A 24,759-nucleotide genomic window follows, 5' to 3' on the forward strand; every position below is an offset into this window, starting at 1 on the left:
CTGTAGGATGCCCCAGCCAGAGCCAAGAGGCTGCAGAGGCTCACCCGCCTCCAGTCTCCACAGCCTGCATGGCCCACGGATGGCCCAGGGGCCCGAAAGTCCACCTGTGGTGGACCCTGAGGGGTTCAACCCAGTGCAGGCGCCCCTTCAAGCCCTCGCTCAGCGCCAGGTTGGCAGGAGACGCTTGGGCGCAAAGAACCTGGAGCGGCACAGCCAGACTTTTGTTGAATCAATGAGTGAACAAGGGGCCTCTGTGGACGGGGCGCCCTCCAGCGAGGAGGGCGCCTGGGGAGGGGCGCCCACGGCAGAGCCTGCCTCACCCAGGGCAGGGGTGCAGGCTGAGGGGGAGGCGTGGGGACGTGGGACGGGGGTGCAGGGCGAGGGGCCCGGGATGCAGGCGGGCTTGGGGCGCGAGCAGCGGGCAGGCCGGGCGCTGAGGCTCCATAAAAAATACTAAGGTGAAGATGCACAGGTTCGCTAAAATAGCTCTGTATACAAGGTCCCGCATCTACGTGGAGGTTTCCAAAGAAACGAGCCACGCTCTGGAGGCCGCGGGGCCCGGGCGCGTCACTCTGGCCCTGGTGCTTGGCGTCACGGGGTCCATAGGCCGCTGCCCAGCTGGTCGCCGAGGGGCACGAAGGAGGCGCCCTGCAGGACGGCGGTGCAGAAGGAGAGGCAGCGCTTGCAGGGACCAGCGGGCGGCAGCGAGCCACGGCACACCAGGCAGGGCGCTGGGAGGGCCCTTGGCAACCCTGCAGCAGAGAGAGAGGGAGAGGAGGGCCCTGAGATGGCGCCCGCCTCCACCCGGGATCGCGCCCACCCAGCCGCGACCGCGCCCACATGCCCAGGCCCCGCTCGCCCCGGATCGCGTCCTCCCTCCCCAGGCCACCCACCAACTCCCAGACTGTCCGTGAAGTCGCCACCCTAGACCAGGCCCACTGGTCCTGCCCCAGGACCTCGTCTCTGGCCACAGTCACGGGTCCCTGAGACTGCCCCCCAGGGCGTGCCCCCCTCGGATTCGCCCCCCTCAGGGCAGCCCTCACTCCCTGCGAGGCGCTGGTGTCCCCAGAGGTCAGTCCCAGCTGGCTTCCAAGCCCACCCGGCTCCCCCGCTCCCAGCAAAGCCGGGACCTGCACTCGAGGCCGAGGAGTCCCAGTTAGGGGCATTGAGCAAGGGTCCCCCCTTGGGCACACTCACGATGGCTGGAGCCCACAGCCCCATTGGCACCCATGAGCCTCCCCCCAAAGCCCACCTGGCGTCCAGCCCCGGGAGCAGGGCCGCTTAGGAGACTCGGCCAAGGACGCCTGCTGACCATGAGGGTGCTGGCTCCAGGGCCCTGTGGGCACAGGACGGGACCACGGGCCCTGGTTCTCCGCCCCCATCCCGCCTCCTCCCCTGGGTCTCTTCCTGCTGCTCGGACAGAAGGTCACACTCCTCCAGCCCGCCCTGCGGAGCCTGGGCGCCTGGAGCCCCGTGGAGCGGAATCTGGTGTTTCTCGAGGATTTCCCCAGTTCTTCCAACAGGGGCGTGAGCCAGCCGGCAGCTGGGGTCAGGGCCGTCCAAGAGGCTGGAACGCCCCCCAGAGCCAAGAGGCGAGGCTCCCGCAGCCTCTGTCCTTGCTCTGAGCGCGCCGTCTGTGACTTTTCTCAGGGAGCGGGGGGCGGGGGGTGGGGGGCCGTGCCGAGCGCCCACCCTTCCCCCGCGTGCCGGCAGTGACTCAGCCTCGAGCTGCCTCAGAAGGCCGGCTCCGGGCGAGATGCAGCCTGCGCCAGGGGCGCGGGGGCTTCCCCAGGCTCTCCCGGCCTCCGGCCCAGCCCAGGGGTGCCACGGGCTGAGCTGCCACACCTGCCGGAGCCACCAGCAGCCCTGCCAGTAGCCTGGCTGAGTCACTTCTCCCCAGGGGCAGGCGGGGCGGGAGGGGCTGCCCCGTCCCTATGCAAAGCAGCCCACCGCTTCCCGGAGCCTGGAGCAGCGCTGAGCCGAGCCCAGGAGCTGGGCCTCCCCAGGGACGGGAGCCAGCCTGTCCCGCGGGGTGCGCCGGGGCACACACGGCTTTCTGAGGGGACACGCCCGCATCCTGGAAGGAAGGCAGAGTCCCCACAATCCATTTCTTAAAGAAGACATCCGTCTCTAATAAAATGTGCGAGTGCCGGCAGAACGTGACCTAAGACCTCACAAGCTGATAGAATCGCCAGACACAGAACACTGCATAATTGCATACAATTTAGAGATTTTAGGCAAAGGAAAGGAATTATAAAGAATAGCCAAATTTATTAAAAAGTAGCGTTTCTAAAAAATGATGCTATAATAACTAAAATAAATATTTCAATGGATGGGATTCACGGTGCCCTAGACTCTGAGAAGGATAGAATGAACTGGAAGGCAGAGGAGGCGGCTACGCAGGTGACCCCGCAGGAAACCAAATGGCGACTGCGGGGTGAAGTGATACAGGAGGTGGGTGGAGAAGGGGGGCAAGCACCCCCGCGCAAGGAGAGGCGGCGGGGCGGAGGCGGTACTCAAAGGGTTAAAGGCTGAGCGCTTCTCATAAAGGATTAAAGACACATGTGCTGATTAATGAAGCTCGGAGATTTCCAGTTTGAATAAATAAAACCCCACACCCAGACCCGGCCTTAAAACAGTCCGAAATTTTGCAGGCGGGTAGGACAGCTCACTTTTGGGAAGCCGTGGACTTGGCCGAGTAGCTCTGAGAGCAGTGGTGACAGCCACTTAAAGATCAAGGAAATAATTGTAATGAAAATTAGAAAATATTGATCTGAATAACACCCCAAACACTACATTTCAAAATTTTTCATACAGTTAAAGGAGAAAATAAAGGGCAATTGCCATCCTTAAATTGCCTGTCATGTATTGAAAAGAAGAAACGCCCAATATTAAGATCCAACCAACTTCTAGCTCAAGAAGTTAGAAGAAAAACAAGCCCAAAAAACAAACACCTACTTAGGTCTTCTGCCCATTTTTTGATTGGGCTGCTTGTTTGTTTGTTTCTTAATATTGAGCTGCATGAGCTGTTTGTTAATCCATTGTCAGCTGCTTGATTTGGAAACATTGAATAGCTAGTGGGAAGCTGCTGTACGGCACAAGGAACTCCACTTATGGCTCTGCAGTGACCGAGAGGGATGGGATAGGGCGGGGGGAGGGAGGTCTACGAGGGAGGGGAGATATGCATACACATGGCTGATTCACCTCATTGTACAGCAGAAACCAACACAACATCTTAAAGCAATTATACCCCAATTAAATATATATATGCATACACCAAGCGAGTGAAAGTCGCTCAGTTGCATCCGACTCTTTGCAACCCCATGGACTATACAGTCCTTGGAATTCTCCAGGCCAGACTACTGGAGTGGGTAGTCGTTCCCTTCTCCAGGGGATCTTCCCAACCCAGGGATCAAACCCAGGTCTCCCGTATTGCAGGTGGATTCTTTACCAGCTGAGCCACCAGGGAAGCCCAGGAATACTGGAGTGGGTAGCCTATCCCTTCTCCAGCGGATCTTCCTGACCCAGGAATCGAACCAGGGTCTGCTGCATTGCAGGCGGATTCTTTACCAATTGAGCTATGAGCAAAGCCCATACACATACATATATAGGAAGACAGATAAAACCACAAATGCAAGAGCCAAAGAAGCAAACTGAAAGTTCAACAAAGCCTCAGGCTGGTTCTCTGAGAAGCTGGATAAAGCGACAGACCCTGGTGATACTCACTGATGGTGGCGGGGCCGGGGGTGGCAACGTTAGAAATAAAAGTGAAACATCTCTCGTTCTGCAGACTTTAACAAGATGATGAAGGAAGACAAGGCCCACTTCTCAGTCCCACGTGGATGGATGCCACTCATGCGAGCAGAGTGACACGACCATCTCAGGAGATTCAGGGGAAACGGCGTGGAGATCCTGCCATTCACGATAAACAGAAAAGAAAACCACTCTCCGCCAACAAGGAATGTCCTCTGTTTGAGAGCCTGTGTTTGTGGGGACCTGACTCTGGCCTTGTTAGTGGCCTCCTGCCTGCTCCCCTCAGCTCAGGGGGGCAGGAACCAGGACAAGGTGGACAGACTGGAAAGGGGGGAGGACGGACGCTGCTTGAAGTGGTGGGAGGGCAGCGAAGAGAGACAAGAAGATGCCAGCTGGCAGGACCAGGAGTGCCCCTGCAGGAGCGGGCTGCGGGGGCAGCGTGCTGGAGCCGTGGGGCTGTCTACATGTTAGCACAGATAATTGGGAAATAAATTTTAAAACACCATTTATATCACTCATATGTAGAATCTTAAATAAGTCAAACTCACAGGAACAGAGGATAGCAAGGTGGCTGGAGGAGGGAGCCCTGGGTGGTGGGGAGAGGGGAGCAAACGCTCAGCGGGCAGGTGGGCGAGGCCCGAGGACCAGATGTGAGACCTGGAAGCCACAGCTGACAACAAAGCCGGCGTCACCGGCAGGAAGCGTTCTCACCAAGAGAAGAGAAGACGATTAAAACCCACCATTTATTAAAGTAGCAAAGTTAATTGATAAAAATACATGTATAAAAGTATCAAAAATACATCAAATACATAGGAATTCTTTTGATGAGAAAAAAATCCACCCTAAAAATATTGCTTAGAAAAACTAAAGAATATAGTATGTAAATAAATGTCAAGATACATCAAGTGGGTAGATTGGGAGTCTCAGCATCGTGAGGACATCAGTTCTCCTTAAAATGATTGGTAGATTTGACATAGTCAGTTCAGTTCTGTCTCTCAGTCTTGTCCGACTCTTTGTGATCCCATGGACTGCAGCATGCCAGGCTTCCCCATCCATCACCAGCTCCTGGAGTTTGCTCAAATTCATGTCCATCGAGTCCATGATGCCATCCAACCATCTCATCCTCTGTTGTCCCCTTCTCCTCCCGCCTTCATCTTTCCCAGCATCAGGGTCTTTTCCAATGAGTCAGTTCTTCGCATCAGGTAGCCAAAATAGTGGAGTTTCAGCTTCAGCATCAGTCCTTCCAATGACAATTCAGGACTGATCTTCCTTAGGATGGACTGGTTGGATCTCCTTGCAGTCCAAGGGACTCTCAAGAGTCTTCTCCAACACCACAGTTCAAAAGCATCAATTCTTCGGCTCTCAGCTTTCTTTATAGTCCAACTCTCCATCCATACATGACCACTGGAAAAATCATAGCTTTGACTATACGGATGTTTGTCGGTAAAGTAATGTCTCTGCTTTTTAATATGCTGTCTAGGTTGGTCATAGCTTTTCTTCCAAAGAACAAGAGTCTTTTAATTTCATGGCTGCAGTCACCATCAGCAGTGATTTTGGAGTCCAAAAATAAAGTCTGTCACTGTTTCCACTGTTTCCCCATCTATTTCCCATGAAGTGATGGGACCAGATGCCATGATCTTCGTTTTCTGAATGTTGCATTTTAAGCCAACTTTTTCACTCTCCTCTTTCACTTTCATCAAGACGCTCTTTAGTTCTTCACTTTCTGCCATAAGGGTGGTGTCATCTGCGAATCTGAGGTTATTGATATTTCTCCTGGCAATCTTGATTCCAGCTTGTGCTTCCTCCAGCCCAGCGTTTCTCATGATGTACTCTGCATATAAGTTAAATAAGCAGGGTGACAATATACAGCCTTGACGTACTTCTTTTCCTATTTGGAACCAGTCTGTTGTTCCATGTCCAGTTCTAACTGTTGCTTCCTGACCTGTATACAGGTTTCTCAGGAGGCACGTTTCTCAGGAGGCAGGTGAGGTGATGTGTCATTCCCATCTCTTTAAGAATTTTCCACAATTTATTGTGATCCAAGCAGTCAAAGGATTTGACATAGTCAATAAAGCATAAATAGATGTTTTTCTGTAACTATCTTGCTTTTTCTATGGTCCAATGGATGTTGACAATTTAATCTCTGGTTCCTCTGCCTTTTTTTTTTAATTTATATTTTTATTGAAGGATAATTGCTTTACAGAATTTTGTTTTCTGTCAAACCTCAACATGAATCAGCCACAGGTATACATATATCGCTTCCCTTTCGAACCTCCCTCCCATCTCCCTCCCCACCCCACCCCTCTAGGTTGATACAGAGCCCCTGTTTGAGTTTCCTGAGCCACACAGCAAATCCCCGCTGGCTCTCTATTTGACACATGGTGATGTCAGTGCCCGTGTTACTCTTTCCATACGTCTCACCCTCTCCTCCCCTCTCCCCATGTGCATAAGTCTATTCTCTATGTCTGTTTCTCCATTGCTGCCCTATAAATAAATTATTCAGAACCGTTTTTCTAGATTCCGTATATGTGTGTTAGAATATGATATTTATCTTTCTCTTTCTGACTCACTTCACCGTGTATAATAGGTTCTAGGTTCATCTCCCTCATCAGAACTAACTCACATCTGCTCCTTTTTATGGCTGAGGAATATTCCATTGTGTAGATGTACCACAACTACTTTATCCATTCATCTGTCGATGGACATCTGGGTTGCTCCCATGTTCTAGCTGTTGCAAATAGTGCTGCAGTGAACAATGGGATATATGTGTCTTTTTCAACCCTGCTTTCCTCAGGGTATATGCCTAGGAGTGGGATTTCTGGGTCATATGGTGGTTTTATTCCTAGTTTTTTAAGGAGTCTCCATACCGTTTTCCATACTGGCTGTATCAATTTACATTGCCACCAACAGTGCAAGAGTGTTCCCTTTTTCTCCACACCCTCTTCAGCATTTATTGTTTGCAGACTTTTTGATGATGGCCATTCTGATCGGTGTGAGGTGAAATATCTCTTTGTGGTTTTGACTTGCATTTCTCTAGTGATGTGCGATGTTAGGCATCTGTTCATGTGTCTGTCGGCCACCTATATGTCTTCTTTGGAGAAATGTCTGTTCAGGTGTTTATCCCACTTTTTGATTGGGTTGTTTGTTTTCCTGGTATTGAGTTGTATGAGCTGCTTGTATATTTTGGGAATTAATCCTTTGTCAGTTGTTTCATTTGCTATTATTTTCTCCCGTTCTGAGGGTTGTCTTTTCACCTTGCTTGTAGTTTCCTTTGCTGTGCAAAAGATTTTAAATTTAATCAGGTCCCACTTGTTTACTTTTGTTTTTATTTCTGTTACTCTAGGAGGTGGGTCATAGAGGATCTTGCTTTGATTTATGTCATCGAGTGTTCTGCCTATGTTTTTCTCTAGGAGTTTCATAGTTCTTGGTCTTACATTTAGGTCTTTAATCCATTTTTAGTTCATCTATGTGTATGGTGTTAGGAAGTGTTCTAATTTCATTCTTTTACTGTCCAGTTTTCCCAGCATCATTTATTGAAGAGGTTGTCTTTGCCCCATTGTATATCTTACCTCCTTTGTCAAAAATAAGGTACCCATACGTGTATGGGTTTATTTCTGGGCTTTCTATATTGTTCCATTGGTCTATTTTCTGTTTTTGTGACAGGACCATACTGTCTTGTTGACTGTAGCTTTGTAGTATAACCTGAAGTCAGGAAGGTTGATTGCTCCAGCTCCATTCTTCTTTCTCAAGACTGCTTTGGTTATTTGGGGTCATTTGTGTTTCCACATGAATTGTGAAATTATTTGTTCTAGTTCTGTGAAAAATGCCATTGGTAATTTGATAGGGATCTCATTGCATCTGTAGATTGCATTTGGCAGTATAGTCATTTTCACAATATTGATTCTTCCTACCCAGAAACATGGAATATCTCTCCATCTGTTTATGTCACCTTTGATTTTTTTCATCAGTGTCTTATAATTTTCTGTGTACAGTTCTTTCATCTCCTTAGGTAAGTTTATTCCTAGATAATTAATTCTTTTTGTTGCAATGGTGAATGGGATTGATTCCTTAATTTCTTTTTCTGAATTTTCATTGTTAGTATATAGAAATGCAAGTGATTTCTGTGTATTGATTTTCTATCCTACAACCTTGCTAAATTCACTGATTAGCTCTAGTAATTTTCTGATACTATCTTTAGGGTTTTCTGTGTAGAGTATCATGTCATCTGCAAACAGTGAGAGCATTACTTCTTTTCCAATCTGCATTCCTTTTATTTCTTTTTCTTCTCTGATTGCTGTGGCTAGGACTTCGAGAACTATGTTGAATAATATGGTGAGAGTGGACACCCTAGTGTTCCTCCTGATCTTTCTCTGATTGCTGTGGCTAGGACTTCCAGAACTATGTTGAATAATATGGTGAGGGTGGACACCCTAGTGTTCCTCCTGATCTTTCTCTGATTGCTGTGGCTAGGACTTCCAGAACTATGTTGAATAATATGGTGAGGGTGGACACCCTAGTGTTCCTCCTGATCTTTCTCTGATTGCTGTGGCTAGGACTTCCAGAACTATGTTGAATAATATGGTGAGGGTGGACACCCTAGTCTTCCTCCTGATCTTTCTCTGATTGCTGTGGCTAGGACTTCCAGAACTATGTTGAATAATATGGTGAGGGTGGACACCCTAGTCTTCCTCCTGATCTTTCTCTGATTGCTGTGGCTAGGACTTCCAGAACTATGTTGAATAATATGGTGAGGGTGGACACCCTAGTCTTCCTCCTGATCTTTCTCTGATTGCTGTGGCTAGGACTTCCAGAACTATGTTGAATAATATGGTGAGGGTGGACACCCTAGTGTTCCTCCTGATCTTTCTCTGATTGCTGTGGCTAGGACTTCCAGAACTATGTTGAATAATATGGTGAGGGTGGACAGCCTAGTGTTCCTCCTGATTGCTGTGGCTAGGACTTCCAGAACTATGTTGAATAATGTGGTGAGGGTGGACACCCTAGTCTTCCTCCTGATCTTAGAGGGAGTGCTTTCAGTTTCTCACCATTGAGAGTAATGTTTGCTGTCGGCTTATCATACACGGCCTCTACTATGTTGACGTAGGTTCCTTCTGTGCCCATTTTTTGAAGAATTTTAATCATAAATGGGTGCTGAATTTTGTCAAAGGCTTTTTCTGCATCTATTATCATATGGTTTTTATCTTTCAATTTGTTAATTTGGTGTATCACATTCATTGATTTGCATATATTGAAGAATCCTTGCATTCCTAGAATAAACCCAACTTGATCATGGTATATGAGCTTTTCGATGTGTTGCTGAATTCTGTTTGCTAAAATTCTGTTGCAGATTTTTGCATCTCTGTTCCTCAGTGATATTGGCCTGTAGTTTTCTTATTTGTGTGTTGTCTTTTCTGGTTTTGGTATCAGGGTGATGGTGGCCTCATAGAATGAGTTTGGAAGTGTTCCTTCCTCTGCAATTTTTTGAGAGTTTTAGAAGGATAGGCATTAGCTCTTCTCTAAATGTTTGCTAGAGTTCTCCTGTGAAGCCATCTGGTCCTGGGCTTTTATTTTTTCTGGGAAACTTTTGATCACAGCTTCAATTTCAGTGCTTGTAACTGGGTTGTTCATGATTTCTATTTCTTCCTGATTCAGTCTTGGGAGATTGAACTTTTCTAAGAATCTGTCCATTTCTTCCAGGTTATATGTTTTATTGCCATATAGCTGTTCATAATAGTCTCTTATAACCCTTGGTATTTCTGCACTGTCTGTTGTAGCCTCTCCTTTTTCATTTCTAATTTTGTTGATTTGGTTCTTCTCTCTTTTTTTCTTGATGAGTCTGGTTAAAGGTTTGTCAATTTTGTTTATCTTCTCAAAGAACTAGATTTTTGTTTCATTAATATTTACTATTATTTCTTTCATTTCTTTTTCATTTATTTCTGCTTGGATTTTTCTGATTTCTTTCCTTCTACTAATTTGGGGATTTTTTTGTTCTTTCTCCAGTTGTTCCAGGTGTAAAGTCAGGCTGTCTATTCGATGTTTCCCGTCTCCTGAGGACTGTGTTGCTATAACTTCCCTCTCAGGACTGCTTTTGCTGCATCCCGTAGGCTTTGAGGTATCGTGTTTTCATTGTCATTTGTTTCTAGAAATTTTTTTATTTCCCTTTTGATTTCTTCAGTAACCTGTTGGTTATTTAGAAACATGTTGTTTAATCTCCATTAGTTTGTGTTTCTTAGTTTTTTTCTTGTAATCGATATCTAGTCTCATACCGTTGTGGTCAGAGAAGATGCCTGATACGATTTCAATTTTCTTAAATTTACTGAGGTTTGATCTGTGACCCACGATGTGGTCTATCCTGGAGAATGTTCCATGTGCACGTGAGAAGGAGGTGTGTTCTTCTGCATTTGGATGGAATGTCCTGAAGATGTCAATGAGATCCATCTCATCTAATGTGTCATTTAGGACTCGTGTTTCCTTATTAATTTTCTGTTTTGTGATCTGTCCATTGGTGTGAGTTGGGTGTTAAAGTCTCCTACTATTATTGTGTTTCTGTCAATTTCTCCTGTTATGTCTGTTAGTGTTTGTTTTAGGTATTGAGGTGCTCCTATGTTGGGTGCATAGATATTTACAATTGTTATGTCTTCCTCTTGGATTGATCCCTTGATCATTATGTAGTGTCCTTCTTTATCTCTTGTAATCTTCTTTATTTTAAGGTCTATTTTGTCTGATATGAGGATTGCTACTCCAGCTTTCTTTTGCTTCCTATTTGCATGGAATATATTTTTCCATTCTCTCACTTTCGGTCTATATGTGTCTTGAGGTATAAAGTGGGCTTCTTGTAGACAGCATATATATATATATGGGTCTTGTTTTTGTATCCATTCCATCAGCCTGTGTCTTTTGGTTGGAGCATTTAATCCATTTACATTTAAAGTAATCATTGATATATATGTTCCTATTGCCATTTTCTTAATTGTATTGGGTTGATTTTGTAGATTTTTTTTCTTCTCTTGTATTTCTTGACTATATAAGTCCATTTAACATTTGTTGTAAAGCTGGTTTGGTGGTACTGAATTCTCTTAACTTTTGCTTGTCTGAAAAACTTTTGATTTCTCCATCAATTTTGAATGAGATCTTGCCAGGTACAGTAATCTTGGTTGTAGATTTTTCCCTTTCAGTACTTGAATTATATCCTGCCATTCCCTCCTGGCCTGCAGGGTTTCTGCTGAAAGCATATGGGGTTTCCCTTGTGTGTTACTTGTTGCTTCTCCTTTGTTGCTCTTAATATTCTTTCTTTGTCTTTAGTCTTTGTTAGTTTGATTAGTATGTGTCTTGGCGTGTTTCTTCTTGGGTTTATCCTGCATGGGACTCTTTGTGCCTCTTGGATTTGATTGACTATTTACTTTTCCATGTTGGGGAAGTTTTCAACTATAATCTCTTCAAAAATTTTCTCATACCCTTTCTTTTTCTCTTCTTCTCCTGTTCAGTTCAGTTCAGTTCAGACACTCAGTTGTGTCTGACTCTTTGTGACCCCATGAACCGCAGCACACCAGGCCTCCCTGTCCATCACCAACTCCCGGAGTTTACCCAAACTCATGTCCATTGAGTCGGTGATGCCATCCAACCATCTCATCCTCTGTTGTCCCCTTCTCCACCTGCCCTCAATCTTTCCCAACATCAGGGTCCTTTCAAATGAGTCAGCTCTTCGCATCAGGTGGCCAAAATATTGGAGTTTCAGCTTCAACATCAGTCCTTCCAATGAACACCCAGGACTGATTTCCTTTAGGATGGACTGGTTGGATCTCCTTGCATCTTTATTTTATTTATTTTATTTTATTTCATCTCTTGCATATTGATTTCCTTTAGGATGGACTGATTGGATCTCCTTGCATCTCCCAGATCTTTTTCTTGGACCCCTATTATTCAATTGTTGGTGTGTTTGATATTGTCCCAGAGGTCTCTGAGAGTATCCTCAGTTCTTTTCATTCTTTTTACTTTATTCTGCTCTTCAGAAGTTATTTCCACCATTTTATCTTCCAGCTCACTGATTTGTTCTTCTGCTTCAGATATTCTGCTATTGGTTCCTTCTAGAGTATTTTTAATGTCAGTAATTGTACTGTTTGTCTCTGCATGTTTATTCTTTAATTCTTCTAGGTCTTTGTTAATTGATTCTTGCATTTTTTCCATTTTGCTTTCAAGGTTTTTGATCATCTTTACTATCATTATTCTGAGTTCTTTTTCAGGTAGTTTGTCCAGTTCCTCTTCATTTATTTGGACTTTTGTGCTTCTAGTTTGTTCCTTCATTTGTGTAGCATTTCTCTGCCTTTTCATTATTGTTTTTTTTTTAACTTATTGTCTTTGAGGTCTCCTTCTCCCAGGCTTCAGGGTTGAATTCTTTCTTCCTTCTGGGTTCTGCCCTCTATGGTTGGCGCAGCAGTTTGTGTGAGCTCCTTAGGGTGAGACTGGTGCTGAGTTTTTGTTTGCTTGTTTGTTTGTTTTTCCTCTGATGTGAAGGCTGAGTGAGGTGGTGATCCTGTCTGCTGCTGATGGGTTTGTATTTTTGCTTTGCTTGTTGTTTAGATGAGGGTCCTGCACAGGCTGCTACTGGTGGTTGGGTGATGCCCGGTCTTGTATTCCAGAGGTTTCCTTGGTGTGAGTTCTCACTGTTTGATGCCCCCGAGGGTTAGTTCTCTGGTAGTCTAGGATCTTGGAGTCAGTGCTCCCACTCCAAAGGCTCAGAGCTTAATCTCTGCTCAGGAACGAAGATTTCACAAGTGGTTTGTTATAGCATTAAGTGAGATTCAAACAAATACCCCAAAACGAGAAAGCAAAAATGAACTGCAGACAAATGGCAGTTACAAAATCAGGCAAATAATAATTAAAATAATGGAATATACACGTGTACATATACACCCATGAACAAACTCAAAACAGTCCAACAAAAATAAAGTACAATAGATTGACCTGGTGAACAAAGGGAACCAAACATCATGTCTACCAGAACAAAACTAACTAAAGCACAAACTGGGAAACAAAACTAAAGCAAGATGCCAATTGGGGAATAAAGCAATGAAAATAAAACTAACAAATATGTTGAGACTAAAGGAAAGAAAGGAAAGAAAGAAAGAATAGATATGCAAAGTTAAACAGAGATAGATGAAGAAGATTTGCATATATTAAAGATCAACTGGAAGGGGAAAAGAACAGTAGAGAAAGCAAACAAAGGAATAAATTAGAAAAATAAAAATAGGTTTAAAAAATTAAAATTAAAAAAAGAGAAAAGAAAAGAAAAAAAAAAAAAAAAAACAACTCCCCAGAACTGCAAAAGCCCAATATAGAGGCAGAGGTTTATAACAACAATGAAAAATGTGACTGAGAAAAAAAAGGAAAAAACAGCTCAAAATCTTAGTTAGATTTCATAGCGCCAATAAAATGGAGAACTACAACAGAGGGAGGAGAAAAGGAAAACAAAAGAACCTACGGAACAAGTCAAAACATCAGAATAATACATGTTTTTCTTGAGTCGCTGCTGTCAGGGTCCTTTCCCTCGCTGGGAGTCACAGTCCACCTCGCCCCCCCAGGATGCCCTCCAACACTGTGCTGGTCTCTGCACCTGCTCTGGGGGCAGCTCAGACTCTAATCTGGCCCTACGCCTCTCTGTTCTTGCCTTCAGTGTCCACAGCTGTCAGGCCTAGTGCTTTTTCTTTTGTGGGAGCTCTCAATGGCCTTTTATATATTCCACAGACACAGTCTGCCTAGTTGATCGTGTGGATTTAATCTGCAGCCTGTACAGCTGGTGGGAAGGTTTTGGGTCTTATTCCTTAGCCACACTGCCCCTGGGTTTCAACTGTGGTTTTATTTCCACCTCTGCATGTGGGTCGTCCACTGGGGTTTGCTCCTGAGGCTGCCCTGGAGGACTCGGGTCTGCCCCAGTGAGGGCCCGGTGTGGAGATGGTGCAGCTGCTTGGGTCGCGGGGGTTCGGGCAGCACCAGGTACTCAGGGAAGTTGGCGGCTAGGGCAGCAGGGAATACAGTGCTCTAGAAGGGTATGGCAACCAGCATTGGCCAATACACTCCAGTATTCTTGCCTGGAAAACCCCCTCCCTGACAGAGAAGCCTGGCAGGCCACAGTCTACAGGATCGCGAAGACTGCACCGGCCAGGGTATGTATGGCTGCGGCAAGGACCATCTGATTCTCATTCCATTTAGGCTGCCACACATTAGCTGTTTCCCTCTCAGCCTTAAATGCTTCTCCTCTAACTCAGACAACTGCCCTGATGTGGGAATCGGACCCCTGCTTCAGTTCCTCCTCCCACCGAAGGCAGGTTCAGTCCTACCAACTCCCGTTTTCCCCCCTAGTTCCCTCATCCTATGAAGCTTTGCCTGCTTCTATACATTCTTTTCTGCTGGTCAGGTACTCCTGTCTGCTCTCAGCTGGTGTTCTGCATGCACTTCTGTGTCTGAAGGCATACTCCTGATGTATCCGTGGAGAGATGTGTATTCCATGTCCACCTAATTCTCCGCCATCTTGTTCCTCTCCCCTCTGCCTTTTTAAAATCCAGCTTGAACATCTGGAAGTTCACAGTTCATGTACTGTTGAAGCCTGGCTTGGAGAATTTTGAGCATTACTTTGCTAGACTGTGAGATGAGTGCAATTGTGCAGTAGTTTGCATGTTCTTTGGCATTGCCTTTCTTTGGGATTGGAATGAAAACTGACCTTTTCCAGTTCTGTGGCCACTGCTGAGTTTTCCAAATATACTGGCATATTGAGTGCAACACTTTCACAGCATCATCTTTTAGGATTTGAAAGAGCTCAACTGGAATTCCATCACCTCCACTAGCTTTGTTCGTAGTGATGCTTTCTAAGGCCCACTTGACTTCAGACTGCAGGATGTCTGGCTCTAGGTGAGTGATCACACTATTGTGGTTATCTGGGTCATGAAGATCTTTTTTGTATAATTCTTCTGTGTATTCTTGCCACTTCTTATTATCTTCTGCTTCTGTTAGGTCCATACCGTTTCTGTCCTTTATTGAGCCCATCTTTGCATGAAATGTGCCCTTGGTATCTCTGATTTTATTGAAGAGATCTCTAGTCTTTCCCATTCTATGTTTTCCTCTATTTCTTTGCACTGATCACTGAGGAAGGCTTTCTTATCTCTCCTTGCTATTCTTTGTAATTCTGCATTCAAATGGGTATATCTTTCCTTATCTCCTTTGCCTTTAGCTTCTCTTCTTTTCTCAGCTATATGTAAGGCCTCCTCAGACAGCCATTTTGCCTTTTTGCATTTCTTTTTCTTGGGGATGGTCTTGATCCCTGCCTCCTGTACAGTGTCATGAACCTCCATCCATAGTTCATCAGGCACTCTGTCTATCAGATCTAGTCACTTGAATCTATTTGTCACTTCCACTGTGTAATCATTAGGGATTTGATTTAGGTCATACCTGAATGGTCTAGTGGTTTTCCCTATTTCTTCAATTTCAGTCTGAATTTGGCAATAAGGAGTTCATGATCTGAGCCACAGTCAGCTCCTGGTCTTGTTTTTGCTGACTGTATAGACCTTCTCCATCTTTGACTGCAAAGAATAGAATCAATCTGATTTCAGTGTTGACCATCTGGTGATATCCATGTGTAGAGTCTTCTCTCGTGTTGTTGGAGGAGGGTGTTTTCTATGACCAGTGTGTTCTCTTGGCAAAACTTTATTAGACTTTCCCCTGTTTCATTCTGTACTCCAAGGCCAAACTCGCCTGTTACTCCAGGTATCTCTTGACTTCCTACTTTTGCATTCCAGTCCCCTATGATGAAAAGGACATCTTTTTTGGGTGTTAGTTCTAGAAGGCCTTGTAGGTCTTCATAGAACCATTCAACTTCAGCTTCTTCAGCATTACTGGTTGGGGCATAGACTTGGATTACAGTGATATTGAATGGTTTGCCTTGGAAATGAACAGAGATCATACTGTCATTTTTGAGATTGCACCCAAGTACTGCATTTTGGACTCTTTTGTTGACTCTGAGCGCTACTCCATTTCTTCTAAGGGATTCTTGTCCAAAGTAGTACATATAATGGTCATCTGAGTTAAATTCACCCATTCCAGTCCATTTTAGTTCACTGATTCCTAAAATGTTAATGTTCACTCTTGCCATCTCCTGCTTGACCACTTCCAATTTACCTTGATTCATGGACCTAACATTCCAGCTTCCTTTGCAATATTGTCCTTCACAGCATCAGACTTTACTTCCACCATCAGTCACATCCACAACTGGGCATTGTTTTTGCTTTCGCTCCATCTCTTCATTCTTTCTGGAGTTATTTCTCCTCTTCTCCAGGAGCATATTGGGCACCTACTGACCTGGGGAGTTCATCTTTCAGTGTCATATCTTTTTGCCTTTCCATACTGTTCACTGATGGAGTAGAAGGACGTGCACTCATCTCCTGCTGCGAGAACTCCAAAATTACAACTCGCTGCTGAACAATCAGCGACAGGAGAATGTTGGATCCCACCAAAAAAAGATATCCCATATTCAAGGGCAAAGGAGAAGCCCCAGCAAGATGGTAGGAGGGACACAATCGCATTTAGAATCAAACCCCATACCCACCAGAGATGCTCGGAGGGCGCAAACAGAACCTTGTGTGCACCAGGACCCAGGAGAAAGGAGCAGTGACCCCACAAGAGACTGACCCAGACTTGCCTGTGAGTGTCCAGGAGTCTCTGGCAGAGGCGTGGGTGGACGCTGGCCTGCTGCAGGGTCGGGGGCACTGAGGGCAGCAGTGTGAGCAGGGGACCTTTTGAAGGAGGTCACCATTATCTCCGTTACCTCCACCATAGTTTGGCCTCAGGTCAAAGAACAGGGGGGAACACAGCCCCGCCCATCAACAGAAAATTGGATTAAAGATTTACTGAGCATGACCCCATAGCAAGGAGAGATAAGAAAGCCTTCCTGGAGAAGGAAATGGCAACCCACTCCACTGTTCTTGCCTGGAAAATCCCAGGGACGGAGGAGCCTGGTGGGCTTCCGTCTATGGGGTCACACAGAGTCGGCCACGACTGAAGCGACTTAGCAGCAGCAGCAGCAGTGCACAGCTTGTGGGATCCTAGCTTCCTGACAAGGGATCAAATCTGTGGCTGCTGCAGCCCTGACCATTGGACCACCAGGAAATTCTCCAGCTTTCTATTTTAATAAATGTTTATAAATCATAAAAAAAAAAAAAGAAAGCCTTCCTCAGTGATCAATGCAAAGAAATAGAGGGAAACATAGAATGGGAAAGACTAGAGATCTCTTCAAGAAAATCAGAGATACCAAGGGAACATTTCATGCAAAGATGGGCTCAATAAAGGACAGAAATGGTATGGACCTAACAGAAGCAGAAGATATTAAGAAGAGGTGGCAAGAATACACAGAAGAAGTATACAAAAAAGATCTTCACAACCAAGATAACCACGATGGTGTGATCACTCACCTAGAGCCAGACATCCTGCAGTCCGATGTCAAGTGGGCCTTAGGAAGCATCACTACGAACAAAGCTAGTGGAGGTGATGGAATTCAAGCTGAGCTATTTCAAATCTTAAAAGAGGATACTATGAAAGTGCAGCACTCAACATGCTAGCAAATTTGGAAAACTCAGCAGTGGCAACAGGACTGGAAAAGGTCAGTTTTCATTCCAATCCCAAAGAAAGGCAATGCCAAAGAATGCTCAAACTACTGCACAATTGCACTCATCTCACACGCTAGTAATTTAATGCTCAAAATTCTCCAAGCCAGGCTTCAACAGTATGTGAACCAAGAATTTCCATATATTAAAGCTGGATTTATAAATGGCAGAGGAACCAGAGATCAAATTGCCAACATCTGTTGAATCACAGAAAAAGCAAGAGAGTTCCAGAAAAACATATACTTCTGCTTTATTGACTATGCCAAAGCCTTTGAGTGTGTGGATCACAACTAACTATGGAAAACTCTTGAAGAGATGGGAATACCAGACCACCTGACCTGCCTCTTGAGAAATCTGTATGCAGGTCAAGAAGCAACAGTTAGAACAGGACATGGAACAATAAACTAGTTCCAAATTGGGAAAGGAATTCGTCAAGGCTGTATATTGTCATCCTGCTTATTTAACTATATGCAGAGTACATCATGCAAAATGCCGGGCTGGATGAATATTCATTGGAAGGACTGATGCTGAAGCTGAAACTCCAATACTTTGGCCACCTGATATGAAGAACTGACTCACTGGAAAAAACGTTGATGCTGGGAAAGATTGAAGGCAGGAGGAGAAGGGGACAACAGAGGATGAGATGGTTGGATGGCATCACCAACTCAATGGACATGAGTTTGAGCGAGCTCCGGGAGTTGGTGATGGACAGGGAGGCCTGGCGTGCTGCAGTCCACGGGGTCACAGAGAGTCGGACACGACTGAGCGACTGAACTGAAGTGACCTGAGCACGGCCCCGCCCATCAGAACAAGAGCAGTTTCCCCCTCAGTCAGTCTCTGCCATCAGGAAGCCTCCAGAAGCGTCTCATCCTTCTCCATCAGAGGGCAGACAGAATGAAAATGACAATCACAGAAAACTAACCAAACTGACCACAGCCTTGTCTAACTCAATGACACTATGAGCACTGCCATGTAGGACCACCCATGACGGACGGGTCATGGTGGAGAGGTCTGACAAAACGTGGTCCACTGGAGAAGGGAATGGCAAACCACTTCAGTGTTCTTGCCTTGAGAACCCCATGAACAGTATGAAAAGGCAAAAAAAAAAAACCAGACTTGACACGACAGCAGTCAAATTCCCTCCAGGCTGCCTCTGCGGTAATTTACAAGCTGATTCTAAAATTTTAAAGGAAATTCAGAAGACAGAACAGTCCAGGAGATCCTGGCCAGGAAACAGCATCAGAGAATTTAGCTGCCACTTTTCAACTTATTTCAAAACTGCACTGACTAAGACTTAAGTGTGGGACTTCCCTAGTGGTACAGTGGATAAGAATCTACCTGCCAGTGCTGGGGATATGGGTTTGATCTCTGGTCCAGGAAGATCCCACATGCTGCGGAGCAACTAAGCCTGTGTACCACAACTCCTGAAGTCTGCGTTTCTAGAGCCGGTGTTCTGCAACAAGAGAAGCCACTGCAATGAGAAGCCCAGGTACCACCCAAGGCCAGAGAGGCTGGCACAGGTGAGCATGTTCTGCAGGGGTCCACGTGCGGCTGGACAGCCCAGGCTGACGGAAGTCGGAGAGTGGTCATCCCACGACGCAAGGACAGAGTGGGAAGGGGCACAGGAAACTTGCCAGAGAGAACTGTCCCTGTTCTCCATGTCCCTCCTCTGTGGCATTAAAACCATCGGCAGCCAGAAAAACATCTAATGAAAGATGTGCCAGACTGCTGCCCTGAAAAACCACCAAACACGGTCCAGAGAAAATCAGACACCCTCATTAGATGGAGTAGATCTGATTTTGATTTGAAAGACTCAGGATAAGAAAGACGCCAGTTCTCTCCTCTGCAGATTCAAGGTGACCCCAGTCACAACCCTGGCAGTTCCCCCTTCCCCCAGCCTTCCTTGGGCCTCTCAGGAGGCTCAACGGTAAAGAATCTGCCTTCAATGCAGGAGACAGGAGACACGGGTTCGATTCCCGGGTTGGGAAGATCCCCTAGAGGAGAAAATGTCTACCCACTCCACTATTCTTGCCTGGAAAATTCAGTGGACAGAAAAGCCTGGCGGGCTGCAGACCGTGGGGGTCACAAACAGTCGGGCGTAACTGAGTGATTGAGCACCTCCTTCCTTCTCTCTGTCTCTCTTTTACCTTTCTCCTGAGATTGACAGGTGATCCTAACACACATGTGGAAACGCCAGGGCCGAGACGACCTCTGTGCGGAGTGAGTGTCCCCTGTTTCTGGCCGGGCCCAGCCGGTGCCCTGCTCTCACCCAGGGACCGGGCGGTGAAGGCTGATGCACGCTGGCCCAGCTGCCTGGCTGTCGTGAGGCAAACACGCCCCAGGCAGCCACCGATGCGAGGATGAGCATCCTGTAGCTCTGGCCAGAGTCCAGCCGGTAGCCTGGAAGCAAGTGCAGCTTGGCCCCCTGACAGTCTCAGCCGCAGCGGCGTGACCCCGAAGACTCGCTTCACTCAAGCTCCACCACGCGCCGTCACAGCAGCACAGGCCCTCCCAGACACATGCAGGGGTCCTCTAAACTGTATCTAATAGGTGCTGTGGGCTTGGCAACCAGCTGATGGGGGCGAGGGGGGCTGCAGGAGGTTGACCCCCCCCCCCCAGCGGCACTGAGACCGAGGCAAACGTCAGCCACAGTTACGCTGCTCGTGGTGGTCCGGGCCCCAGCAGGGAGCCTGGGGACCAGAGGGCCACACATGGGCACAGCCAGGCACCTGTCTGGAGCGCCTCTCGAGAATGGGCTCACCCCTAGCAGTCCCGGAGGATGGTCGTCCAGAGCGGCTGCAGGAGAAACCTTGACTCCTACTACAGGCTGCTGCTGCTGCTGAGTCGCGTCAGTCGTGTCCGACTCTGTGCGACCCCATAGACGGCAGCCCACCAGGCTCCGCCGTCCCTGGGATTCTCCAGGCAAGAACACCGGAGTGGGTTGCCATTTCCTTCTCCACCTACTACGGGCAGGAGGCGCCTAAGCCCAGCGGAGTCGCTCCCTTGGGCCCAAGTGGGCCCCGGGAGAGGATGGCCCCGGGGGCAGGGCAGCAGTGGTGTCCTGTCCCTCCGTGTGATGGCCGAACCTGGGGACCTGAGTATGGGGAGGCGGCCCGCCAGGAGGAAGGGGCAGAATCCAGGGGGCGGAGCAACGCGGAGCCCACAGAGCCTCGCTGGGGAGCCAGGCTGTCACCGCTCTCCAGCCACCGACAAAATGCAGACACTTGCCGGGAGACGGACCGACAGGGGCACAGCCTCCAACCAGCCGACGGGGGCTGCCTTGCGCTCTGCCAGGCACTCAGAAGGGGCAGGCGGGGCAGGAGGCTCCTGTGGCGGGGTAGGCATGGGTTGGTCCCGGAGTCCATGGCGAGCAGAGAGAAGGACACATCTTGAAAACGAACAGGGTAGTGGAATTTCACGCGCAGGGTTGGGGGGAAGGGTCATATTGGCAACCATGCCCCCTGCGTGGAGGGAGTGAGGTAGAGCCTGTCTGTGCTGCGAGGGCCCGAGTGCCCCACTGGCTGAGGCCACAGCAGCCTCCATGGGGAACACGACCCCCACATTCGCCTTCACACACAGCCAAGGACGATGATGGGGCAGAGCCAAGACTCCCTGAAAATGCATCAAGGGGCTTAATCGTGGCACAGAGTTTCCCCCCCAGGAAGAGGTCATGGCGTCTTGTGGGGGGATTCAGGGTGTGGTGGACCCGATGCCCTGTGCTGAGCCCACTCTGGGGTGTGCGCGTGTGCCTGTGTGCGCACACGTGCACGCGTGCACGCAGGTACCTCTGGTTGGGAGAGGGTCCTTGGTCTCTTGTGCCCTCCCACGTCTCCTTCGAGGTGCGTCTTCCGCGCGAGGCCCTGACCAGCCGTTACCTGGGCCGCGTCTCAGGTGACGTGGCGCCTCCTTCCAGGCTTCTTGCTGCTTCCTGAAAAGGCAGCGCGTGCACGGAGTTCACTGTTGCCAGCCGGGATGCAGGCCCTGTGTGCGTGCCAGCCACCTGGCCACGCTCGTCACTCTGCAGGACTGTCCCAGACCGGCTGGAGTCATGGTCACCATGAGTGAGGAGCCGTCGTCTCTGCCCCAGGAGTCACATGTCTTCTGCCAGCACCCAAGCGACAGCCATGCTCACGGGGAAGGGAACGCGAATCCAGACTGGAAGGCATGTCTCTGGCTCACAAGTGTCCAGGTGAAGAAGACTGACGTGGAATCCTGAGGTCCCGGACTCGGAGCCTGGCTATGTGGCTGGGGAGACTCTTGGGGGCGGTGGCGAGTGTGTGCTGCTTGCGGAAGGAGGGTGAATGCTGATGACCAGGAGGTGGCCTGCGGTGTATCTGAACATGGCCACTGCGCTTCTCCTCGCCCTCGGAAGAGTATCCTTCCTCACTCGCCGGGCAGCTGTGGCCTGACTCACCCTCTCAAGTGTATACCACCTGCCTTGGGGAGATGACACCCAGGGCAGCCACGGGCCCGGGAGGGGAGATGTGCGGGGTGAGTCGGAACTCGCTGCGCAGCCTGGAGCCTGGCTCAGCCTCCCTGGCGGAGCCCAGCACCTCTAGAGCCGACCTGAAGACGTGTGAGAGACAGGTGCCGGCTGAGGAAACACCGCTGAGGTTGGGGAGGAGGTGTCCCTGTTATGCAACATTATTGCTGCAGAGACTTGACCTAACAAAGACAGGAAACCAGATAACTGGGACAGAGTAGACTCCAAACCAGAACGACACATCCAGTCAGCTGTCTTGCAGAAGCGGAGCAGCACAGCACGAAGGACACGGTGTCCACGCGGCATCAGCTGAATGTCCACACACAAACCCGTGAGTCTTGATTCCTACATCACGTCACACAGAAACAATTCCAGGTGGAAACAGCTCTAAATGTGAAAGCTGAAATCATACAACTTGAAGATGAAAACCGAAGTGACTATTTTTTATGATTTTGGGCAAAGATTCCACAAACAGAAAACATAATTGCTAATCATAAACACAATATATTGGAATATACTGCAAATAATAATTTATGTGCATGAAAAGATACTATTGAGAGAGTGAAAGGCAAATCACAGAATGAGAAAAGACATCTTTAATATATATACCAACATATATACCCACCAAAGGACTTGTATGCAGAATATATAAAGAACTCCTACAAGTCAGTAGGAATAGGTTACAGAAAAATCTGTCAAGTCAAATACAAAAAGATCCTTTGCAAGAGTATGTTGAGCTGGACTGTCAATATTAAAAGATGCTGAAATTTGTTTCTTGACCATGAGGGCAGTTTGCAAGATCTTAGTTCCCTGAACAGGGATCACACCTGGGCCCACAGCAGTGAAAGTGCCAAATCTTAGAATGGCTAACAATAAAGGATAGAGAATATGTCCTGTTGGAAGAGTGTGGAGTAATTGGAAGACTCACACATTGGCACAGTCATCCTGGGAAATTCCTTGGGAGTGCCAACCAAAGCTGAATGCCTGACCCAGCAATTCCATTCCTACAGAAAGATGATACATGTTCACCAAATTCAGGATTGTTTACAATAGCACTATTTGTAATAGTCTGAACTAGAAATAATGTAAATAAACTGTAGTTGAGAACCAATTTTAACTACATGCAAGAAAGCAAATCCAGCCATATGTCAAACTCAACATTAGACCAAGTTAGGATCATACCTGGAATGCAAGGTTGGTTTAACATTAAAAAATTGATTGATGTTAGGTGCTACAGGCAACTTCTTAGAAAAAGGAAAACCTATTGATGTTATTTACCATTTTAATCTTACTAAGAAGAAAAAACTTATAACGTCATAGATGCAAAAAAATTGAGAAAATTCATTACACAGTCACAATAAAAATTCTTCATAAAGATTAGAAATAAACCACTTTAACATGCCCGACTATGTATACATTTTTATCTATGTATCATATCTATGTATCGTATCTATGTATCATATCTATGTATCATATCTATGTATCGTATCTATAGCTGTGTTAAGACCTACAGAAAATGTCTCACTTATAAATGAGAAAGTGTAAGAGACATTCCCTTTAAAATCAGGAGTTCAACAATGGTGCTAAACATTATTTAGGAAGTCCTGGCCAGTACAATAAGACAGGATATTAGGGGCAAAAAGATTGAGGTGGGAGACAATACAAAGCTACTTGCACGTGATATAATTGTTTATGTAGAACAATTACACATAGAAACTTAAAACAAGAAACATGCAAATTTTCAGAAATAATAGCAGAGTTTAGAAATGTGCAGATAGAAAATTAATATATAGAAATCAATTCCATTCTATATGCCAGCAACAAACAATGAGGAAATTTATATAGAGAGATGACACTACGTGCAGTTACATCTGAATATCAAGTAACAAAAAAAATCTAATAAAAGATGTATATATTCTCTGATGGGGAAATTCTAAGATTTAAAGAAGATCTAGGGACGTCACTAGTGGTCCAATGGCTAAGACTCCAAGCTCCCAATGCAGGGGCTCAGGTTCAGTGCCTGGTCAGGGAACTAGATATCACATGTCACAACTGAAAGATCCTGCATACTGCAACTAAGACCCAGCACAGCCAAGTAAATAAATGAATAAAAATAAATATTACAAAATTTAAAAATAAAGATCTAAGTCAACGGAGAGACATATTCTGTTCATGAACAGAAGATGTGATTTCATTAATTTATCCATTTTCCCCAAATTGATCTGTGAATTCAATGCAAATCCAACCAAAATCTCAATATGATTTTTGTTGGACTTGATGAAACAATTATGACATTTATATAGAAGAGAATGAGGTCAGAAACGACCGAGACGCTTATGAAGATGAGCAGAGAGGAAACAGTCCCACCCACCAGAGAACACGGACAGTGCGGGCCTGGTGCAGGGGGCAGAGTCATCAGAGGAACAGAACAGACTCCAGAGACACACGCTCACATACACACGCAACACTGTCTACACAGACAGAAATAAAACTTGATTCTTTCCTCACAACGTATACAAAATCAACTCCAGATGGATTAGGACTTTTATGTCAAAAACAAAATTTGAAAGTCTTAGTAGTAAATGTAGGTAAATAAAGTTTGAAACCTCAAAGTAAAACTTTTTTTCTTTTAGACACTTAAGCTAATGAAGTTACTGGATGTGTATTATACCAAAATTTTTACTAATGTAGGTTTTGTATCTCTTTTTATTTATTAATTTATTATTACTATGTGATTAACTACTTAACATAAAAATGTTTCACTGTTGGCTTCACAAAAAATAAATAACACGCACCCCCCCCCCAAAAAAAAATAAAAAATTAACCTCGAAGTAGGGAAAAACTCCTTGAGGCAAAATAACATTGACTAAAAGAAAG

General features: G+C 46.5%; 1 protein-coding gene and 1 long non-coding RNA gene across 8 annotated transcripts in view; both read right to left on the reverse strand.

Moving 5' to 3' along the window:
- Positions 1-473: 473 nt before the first annotated feature.
- The window catches only part of TTLL8 (tubulin tyrosine ligase like 8), a 52,985-nt gene continuing 28,699 nt past the window's right edge, over positions 474-24,759 (reverse strand). For all 7 annotated transcript variants that reach the window (XM_081590891.1, XM_081590889.1, XM_081590897.1 and 4 more), the window contains one exon: positions 474-752. In XM_081590891.1, coding sequence (XP_081447017.1) covers positions 592-752 — 161 coding nt within the window. In that variant the 3' untranslated portion in view covers positions 474-591. The remainder of the gene's footprint in view (positions 753-24,759) is intronic.
- Positions 7,826-10,954, reverse strand: LOC145545841 (uncharacterized). The gene is made up of 2 exons (XR_014082241.1): positions 8,183-10,954; positions 7,826-8,100 (listed from the first exon to the last, which is right to left on the reverse strand). It is a non-coding gene; the product is annotated as an uncharacterized LOC145545841 (long non-coding RNA).

Source organism: Giraffa tippelskirchi, chromosome 4 (assembly GCF_054371585.1).
Source record: "Giraffa tippelskirchi isolate mGirTip1 chromosome 4, T2T-mGirTip1v1.2.pri, whole genome shotgun sequence".
NCBI classification, from domain to species: domain Eukaryota; kingdom Metazoa; phylum Chordata; class Mammalia; order Artiodactyla; family Giraffidae; genus Giraffa; species Giraffa tippelskirchi.